Consider the following 7,858-nt stretch of genomic DNA (forward strand, 5'->3'; position numbering starts at 1 on the left):
GTGCTGGTGGAAGAGAAGAACACCCTGACCCTGGAGAACAAGACCTTGAAGGAGCAGAAGAACCGGCTGGAGTCGGATACCGGCAGCAAGAAGCTGCTGCTGCTGCAGGCTCAGATCACGCAGCTGCAGGAGGAGACCTTCAGGTGGGGGTGGAGGGGAGTGGGGCCTAGGGGTTAGAGCTGGGGAGCCAGGACTCCTGGGTTCGGTTCCTGGCTCTGGGAGGGGAGTGGGGCCTAGGGGTTAGAGCTGGGGAGCCAGGACTCCTGGGTTCGATTCCCGGCTCTGGGGGGGGAGGGGGGTCTAGTGGTTAGAGCAGGGGGGCTAGGTTTGGCGTCTCAGCTGGGGCTGCCCACCCCGTGCAGGCTGGAGAGCGGGAAGGAGGACTTCCGCACACGCTGCGAGGAGCTGGAGAGGGAGGTGCAGGAGCTGCAGCATCGGAACGAGGAGCTGAGCAGCCTGGCCGAGGAGGCCCAGGCCCTGAAGGACGAGATGGACGTGCTGAGGTGAGAGCCCTGGTCTGATGGGATTCCCACACCTGCCCAGCAGATGGGTAACCAGAGCACCCTAAGACGGGGTGGGGGTAACCCTCATGCCCCAGGGCAAGGGTCAGGCAGGAAGTCTCCCCTGGTGGGATTCTGACGCAATCGCACTGGTTAAGGGCATGTTGTTCTCTCCTCTTCTCCTACTCCCTGTGTGTGCACAGAGCACTCCACGTTGAGGATAAGAGCCTACTACTGCTAGCTACCGGAGGAACTCCTCTAACTCCGGTGGGAGCAGCTGGGTTTCTGGTGCCAGGGAGTCTTGGTTGGATTCCCCGCTCACCAGATGGGGATAGAGGCACGGCTGGCCCACTGAGCAAGGCAGGACTCTGTGCCCTCGGGTTGGATTTGCTGGCCTTGGGCCCAGCAGCTGTTCAAACCACCCACGCTCTGGGTGTCCCTAAATCTCTGGGACAGGGGACGGAGCACCTGAGAATTGCTCTGCTCCCTTCGTTCCCTCTAAAGCGTCTGGCGCCGGCCGTTGTCGGGAGACAGGCTACCGGGCTAGATGGGCCGTTGGTCTGACCCAGTGTGGCCCTTCTCCCTGGAGTGGAGAGCGTGTCGGGGTCCTTCCAGGACTCCTGGCTCTGGGGGAGGGGGGCTGGGGTCCAGTGGGGGGCTGAGCTGGGAGCCAGGGCTCAGCGGATTCTTCCCCTGGCCCACTCCCAATAACCCGGTGATCTGCGGCAGCCACAGAGGGGCTAGAACTTGCATGTACGCTGCGTGCCGGGCCCCCGGCTGACGGCCGAGCTCCTCCCGCCCCTGGCAGGCACTCCTCGGACAAGGTGGGCAAGCTGGAGGCCGCGGTGGACGCCTACAAGAAGAAGCTGGAGGACCTGGGCGACCTGCGGCGGCAGGTGCGGCTGCTGGAGGAGCGGAACACGGTCTACATGCAGCGCACCTGCGAGCTGGAGGAGGAGCTGCGCAAAGCCAACGCCGTCCGCTCCCAGCTGGAGACCCACAAGAGACAGGTGGGCGGCGCAGCTGGGGCCCCCTGGGCTGAGTGGGGGGCCTGGCGTCTCCAGCAGAGGTTCTCCCCTTCCCCACTTCTCTGCGGGGTGCGAGGGGGGCTTCCCTCATCTGCTGGCGTCCCATCCGGGGGGCGCCTTGGTCTGCGCCCAGGAGCAGCGGCCGCACCGAACCCCGTCCCTGTCGCCCCACAGGTGCGCGAGCTGCACGGCAAACACTCGGAGGAGGCCTTGAAGGCCGAGAAGTGGCAGTTTGAGTTCAGGAACCTCAAGGAGAAGTTCGAGGCGCTGGTGAAGGAGAAGGAGGTGAGGCGGGATCTAGTGGCTAAAGGGGGAGAGCGGGGGCGGGGGGCTGGGAATTGGAATTCCCGGGTATCCCCAGCTCCGGGAGGGGAGTGGCACATAGCGGTTAGAGCTGACCGCCCGGGCAGGGCGAGTCCCAGGTTTGGGAGCGAGGCGATCCTGCTCTCCGCCTGGGTGAAGGGTTCTGCTGACCCCCAGCTGCTCCCCCCCCCGCAGCGCCTGATTGAGGAGCGGCACTCCCTCCGCGAGGCCAACGAGGAGCTGAGATGCGCCCAAGTGCAGCAGACGTGCCTGAGCCAAGCAGGTGGGTGCAGCCATGTTGGAATAGGAACCATCTGGGGCTGTGGGGGGGACTTGGGGGCGGGAGTAGCAGCTGCATCTGCTGCTGCAATTGCCCCTTTCCTGGCTGGCCTGAAGCAGGGAGAGGACAGACTTCAGCGCTGAAACGTAACGACGGTTAGCGCCAACACCTTAACGAGATGTCGGTTCGCGCCTCTCAGAGCTGGTTCAGGCTCTCTGCAGACTCAGGCAGCCATCCCTGCACTGAGGCGTCTTCAGGCTTCCCTTGAAGCCATAAGTGCTGGGAAGTCGCCTCTGTTTGGGGGGGGGGGGGACACTCAGACTTTTGGGGATCTGACTCATGCCAACCAGGGTCTGACTTTTACGAGGTGCTGAGCGCCCACAACCGCGTGATGCTTAAAAAGCTGTAAAACCTCTTGCTCTAACTGCAACTCAAACCGAACCCGCTGTCCCAGGGACTCGCTGTAATTCAGAGCCCTTACAAACAGGCCCAGAGCTGGAGACGCAGCTACCAGCACCGGGCTGGTCTAGCCTCAGGCAATTAGCTGAGATCAGGAATAAAGCCAAGGACAGTCAAGGCCTTGATTAGAAGCTGCGTTTCCACGTGACTCAGCTCCACACCCTAGGCCAGGAATCTGCACCTCCAACAAGCCAAGGTTTCGTGGTTGGTTTTGTTTTTTCTTCCTCCTTGACTCCAAGCTGCATTGTCAGCCACAATCTCACAGCAACTTATCAGCTGATGGAAGGCGGGCGGTAACCAGCAGGGCACATCCACCTCCATTCGCCTTAGCATGGCCTGTTCCCGCTGGGAACGTTCCAACTGCCGGTTTGTCGGCTGGGTGTGAGGGCCTGGAGAATGGAATTCGATCCGGCTCCTTGTTGGAAGTGTCTGTTGTGGGGCTGGTCACAATTTTTTGGTCACTTTTTTTTATTTTTATTTTTTTGTGGAGAAGGGGAGTTTGGGTGGACATGCACCTGCTTTCCGTGGGGAAAATTGTGTTTTTCAGCCAAAAGAGGCGGATTGGCTGTGCTGCCGCCATGGTGCCTTGTGGGAGTTGAAGTTTGGTTTCCTCAGGTCCTCATATCCTCTATGGGCCGAGCTCCTTGGTGGCACTACATTTCCCATGATGCACCCACCTGCCCTCTCCGTGAGGCAAGATCAAGGTGCATCATGGGAGAGTGGGCCAGCTGTGGAACCTGGCCCAGAGAGAAGAATGAGGACCTGTAGGTATAGTTCTGTTTCCTTATTTTCCTCCATGGGCTGGGCTCCCCAGGCAGCCTACTTCTCCCATGATGCATCACGGCCTCACCTCATGGGGGCAGGTGCGGGACATGCAGTCCCATCAGGGAGCCTGGCCCGAATGGTAGAACAAGACACCTGAACTACAACTCCCATGAGGCATTGCAGTGGCACTTCTCAATCTGAAATATTTTGGCCAAAACCCCTGAAATCTTTAATCTATTTTAGTTAAAACTCTCCCCCCGCCCCTCCCCCCCCATTTTCTGACCAACTCTAATTCATTGGTTATTTTTTAACTGATGCAGAATCTGTGGAATTCAATATCTTGTGGCAATGAGTCCAAGAACTTGGGTAGTGTGGGGAAGAGAGCATGCACCCTTATAGGCTATTACACAAACTGTATTCCGTTCCTAAGTGAGCCCCCCCCCCCCCATGCTACTGCACATAAACTAACTTGGGGGAGGGGGGACACTAGGAAAGAGATCCCGCCCCACATAAGCAAGATATTCATAGCTCTCCGCTGGGGGAGTTCCTTTCCTCTCTCTTTCCTCCCTGGCCGCTGTTGCAGATAATGGTCGGCCATGACCTGGGCTCAACTTTCTCCCACTGAACGGGGGGAGTTGTTCCAGCTCCGTCAATGGCGTGAACGCCGTCAGAAATCTCTGCCTACGCCACGAGCCCAGAGCAGGAGGCTGCTGGTTGTGACCCTAGCCTGGGATCTCCGCGTTCCTAGTCCTGGCCGGGGGCGGAGGAGAATTTCCCCCCACCCCCGTGCTTGGGGCTACTAGAGATCTGCCAAGTCAGGGCTGGTCCCTGCTCCTCCATATAACCCCCACACACACATACACCCTTCCTCTTGCAGATGCCTTGCTGGACGGAGCCTCTTCTCCCATGGACAACCTGGCCGCTGAGATCTTGCCGACTGAACTCAAGTAGGCTCCCGCCCTGCAACTGTCGGGCTAGAGGGGTGTGATTGTGTTGGCACTTCTAGGCCACCGTACCCGGGGGAGGATGGGGGGTTCCTGTCAAGCCCTTGGTGTGTTGTTTGCAGAATCTCGCTAGTCCCCTTTGGGGGGAGGGTCTCTGCTGCTGACCTTCAGACGCATGAGCTGTTCCCAGCTGTCTGCGCAGTCAGGAGCGAAGGGGTTAAATTCCTCGGGGCGGTGACTTTTTGGGCTGGAGGGGGGCACGATCCCGGGCACATAGCTGCACAGCCGGGCTGCCTGGTGCCCCGCAGCAGGGAGGGTAACTCCTAGCGCCCCGGCAGGGGGGCAAGCGTTGGCTCTTAGCACGGCTGCACCTCCCACCTTAGCGAGGGGTCTCCCAGCCTGCCCCAGGGCCGGCTGTGAAGAGCCACGTGCATCCCCCACCCGGGCCATCTGCTGCCCCCCCTGGTTGCTGGGGCGTCCCCAAGCCTCTGCCCGGGCTGGCTGAATTAGCTGCTGCAGAGGCCTGTGAGTAGCCAAAGGGTGGCTTGTAGATGCCCCAATGACAAGCCGCAGCCCCTGGGGGACTACAGGTTCCAGCATGCAATGCTGCAGCTCAAGCCAAGCCGGTGATTGGTTCTTGGGTTGAGACCCAGTGTTGCATGCTGGGACTTGTGGTCCCCCAGGAATGGCACCTGCACCCCAGGCTGCGGCAAGGGCATTGGCTGGAAGGCTGGCTGGGGGGCCCCTAGGCCGTCTGACCTCCCCCCTCTCCCCAACCCCAGGGAGACCATCGTGCGCCTGCAGCACGAGAACAAGATGCTGTGTGTGCAGGAGTCGACGTACCGGGAGCAGCTGGCCGAGCTGCAGGGGCAGCTGGAGGAATCCAAGCGCACCAAGAACCGGCTGGAGACCCAGCAGAGGTAACGGGCAGGAGGGCAAGGGGGAGCTGCTGATCTAGGGAGGCTGAGACCTCCCCTAAACTTCTCACCTGAGAGGCCCCGGCTGCCCCCAGCCAGCTAACGGAGTGGGAACCTCAGCCCATGGAGGGTCCCGGTCATGCCATCCACTGCCCCTGCTCCGCTAGCCTCCCCTCCCTTCTTCCTCCCTTTCCAGGTTGCACCAGCAGCAGATCTCGGAGCTGAAGGCCCAGGTGGAGGAGCTCCAGAAGGCCCTGCAGGAGCAGGGCACCAAGGCGGAGGATGTGAGTCTGGCCGAGGACGGGCTGTACATGGTTTTTCCCGACCTCTGCCCCGTCGCCCTGCAGCCCTGAGCCGCCTCCTGGGAGCAGATTCTGGACTGGCAGTGGCAGGCCATGCACCCTGCCGCAGAGCGGAAAGATTCCCTCTCCCGTGACTGATCGGTTTTTGTCCCCCTTGATCCATCCCGTTCCCATGCCGAAGCCACAAGAGCAGCTAACGGCTCGTTCTGCTCAGCCTGGGGTATGCGGGCATGGCACGGGCACCGTGGCAGGGCCCCTGGGGCTACACCCCTCCCACGCGGGCGCCCAGCCGAATGTGAGAACTTGGAATAAGGTCTCCTGCGTTTCTTCCACCCTGGCTAGAGGCTGCCGGGTGGCCGAGTGCAGCTGCAGTAGCTTTGCCACCCGATGCATTGGCTTTGGGGGGTGGGGGAAGGGGTGCCCTTGGGTTTGAGCGGCTGGGCGTGGTCTGCCCCACAGCACTGTTTGGGGGGAGGAAGGGGGGGCTGGAGATCTGTGCATGATGGGGGAGGAGGCGGCTGGAATGGGGTCCAGTCTCCCCTGATTTCTCATTCTTGGGAAGGCAACCCCCTGTACTCGGGATCCCCTGTGGGGGGGATGGGAGCCCACTCGCTGCTATCCTCCAGCCGCCTCCTCCCCAGGTGCTGCTGCCTCTGTGTGTGAAATCGTCCAAGTGATCTCGTGTGCCCCCCGCACCCCAACTCTGTGCCGTGATCACGCTAACACCTCTCTCTCTTCCCCCACCCCTCTCTGTCTCACTGGCTGATTGTTCCCCTACCCCTCCAGGCCATTGTAAGTACCGACCGGCCCCTCGTTCAAATCCACCTTGCTTCTCCGTGCTCCTTTCCTATGGCTTGGGTGAGGGGATGACGAGTTTGGGGGCCCAACCCACGACACCTGCTCTCCGGGGTGGATACCCAGCCCTTCCTGAGAGTGGGGGACTGGGCGGTTTAGAAGGGGTCTTGAGTTGGGGGACCCCCCAAAATACTGCTAGTTGCTGTTGGAAATCTTGGCTGTTACTCGTAGCCTGTTACTGCTGCTTAATTCGCTTCCTGGCTTATTAACGTCCCTTGGAAGAGATTCGTGTGTTGCACCGAGCTGTATATTGAAAGAGAAAGTGCAGAATATCGTTTGGCTACCCAGCAGCCTCCGCAGGGAGCCATATTACAAGCCCTGGATTTAGACATAGGCTGGGCAGAACTCTCTCCTCCTTTTTTATTAATTTCAATTTTTTTTTAATCCATTTCGCTTTTCCCAGTTGCGGGAAACGAGGCGAGGGGTCGGACCGATTGCGGACGTTGTGATTCGCAAAGCGAAAGCTCGAGAACACAACTTGTCCACAGATCCCCAGTAAATCTCCTCCAATCCCGGTCTGACAAGCTCTCACGCCACGTTTCTCGTGCTTGGCCTGTCAGTACATTGGGGATGATCTCTGGCGGGATTTCCTCGTTGGGGGCGGGGTGTACGGTGAATTTGACGTTGACCGGCACAAAATCAACTCCTTCCAGGCCTAGCTATAAATGGAGACACTTGTTCTAAACAGCAGCCCAGAAAATGGCAGCTTGTGTCTTGTCTAGACGGCGCTAAGCCCGTGATTTGAACAGCCGGGTCCTAGCTCCGTCACAGCCGCCCCCCTGGTTACGGCTGGCTGCCAGCTGCTGCAAACTGGCTTTAAGATGCTCTTTCGACGGTTGGCATCTAAACCCCTGGTTTTTTGCGCTGGCTCAATCAACGTAAAATCGCTTCTGCTCTGTCAGGCCCGGGGTGGGGACAGCGTCGAGTGACTAGCTAGAGACAGGAGGGCTTGATCCTGGCTTGTGACGGTGGCTATGCGTGGCCCTGGCTTCCCCTGCAGCGTGGAGCGTCAGAGGCTGATCCCTGTCACTCCAGGAGCCCCGCGCGCGTCCGCAGCGCCGGGACGCTGGGGTTCAGAGCAGGAAGGGCCGGATTTTCCCCCCCGGGTGGCGTCGGCTGGCCCACGTCCTCTGGTGCCGATGGAGCCGCCCCTGCCTCTGGTCTGGGAGAGCTGAGCAGGGGTGGGGGAGGGCCCAGCTGGTGACCCCGAGACGCTGGAGGCGCCATCTCCGGCTCAGCCCCCCCCGAAGCTCTCCGGAGGAGGGAGGGGCCGTGAACACTGGGGCCCGGCGGCCGTGGCAGCCCCCTCGGAAGTTGTGCGGTCTGGGCTCTCGATCTTCACCCTCCCCTCCTCTTCCTCCCTAGTCTTGCCTGTTGAAGAGGAAGCTGGAAGAGCACCTGTAAGTTGTGTTGTTCTGTGAGTACCTGGGGGGCGGGGCCTTCAGGGTGTCGGGATGGTGAGCTGCCCACAGGGGGGCGCTGGGGTGGGTGTCCGGGGGGGGGGG

At 60.7% G+C, this 7,858-nt stretch overlaps 1 protein-coding gene across 1 annotated transcript in view; it reads left to right on the forward strand.

Annotated features, from left to right (window-relative positions):
• HOOK2 (hook microtubule tethering protein 2) overlaps window positions 1-7,858 on the forward strand; it is a 16,970-nt gene that overhangs the window by 6,242 nt on the left and 2,870 nt on the right. The window contains 8 exon segments of the mRNA XM_026660614.2: window positions 363-503; window positions 1,309-1,510; window positions 1,703-1,813; window positions 2,027-2,114; window positions 4,213-4,282; window positions 5,062-5,199; window positions 5,393-5,480; window positions 7,719-7,774. Of these exon segments, the coding sequence (XP_026516399.1) occupies window positions 363-503; window positions 1,309-1,510; window positions 1,703-1,813; window positions 2,027-2,114; window positions 4,213-4,282; window positions 5,062-5,199; window positions 5,393-5,480; window positions 7,719-7,774 (894 nt within the window).

The sequence above is a fragment of the Terrapene carolina genome, unplaced genomic scaffold (genome assembly GCF_002925995.2).
Source record: "Terrapene carolina triunguis isolate 2854851 unplaced genomic scaffold, T_m_triunguis-2.0 Scaffold833, whole genome shotgun sequence".
Lineage (NCBI taxonomy): Eukaryota > Metazoa > Chordata > Testudines > Emydidae > Terrapene > Terrapene triunguis.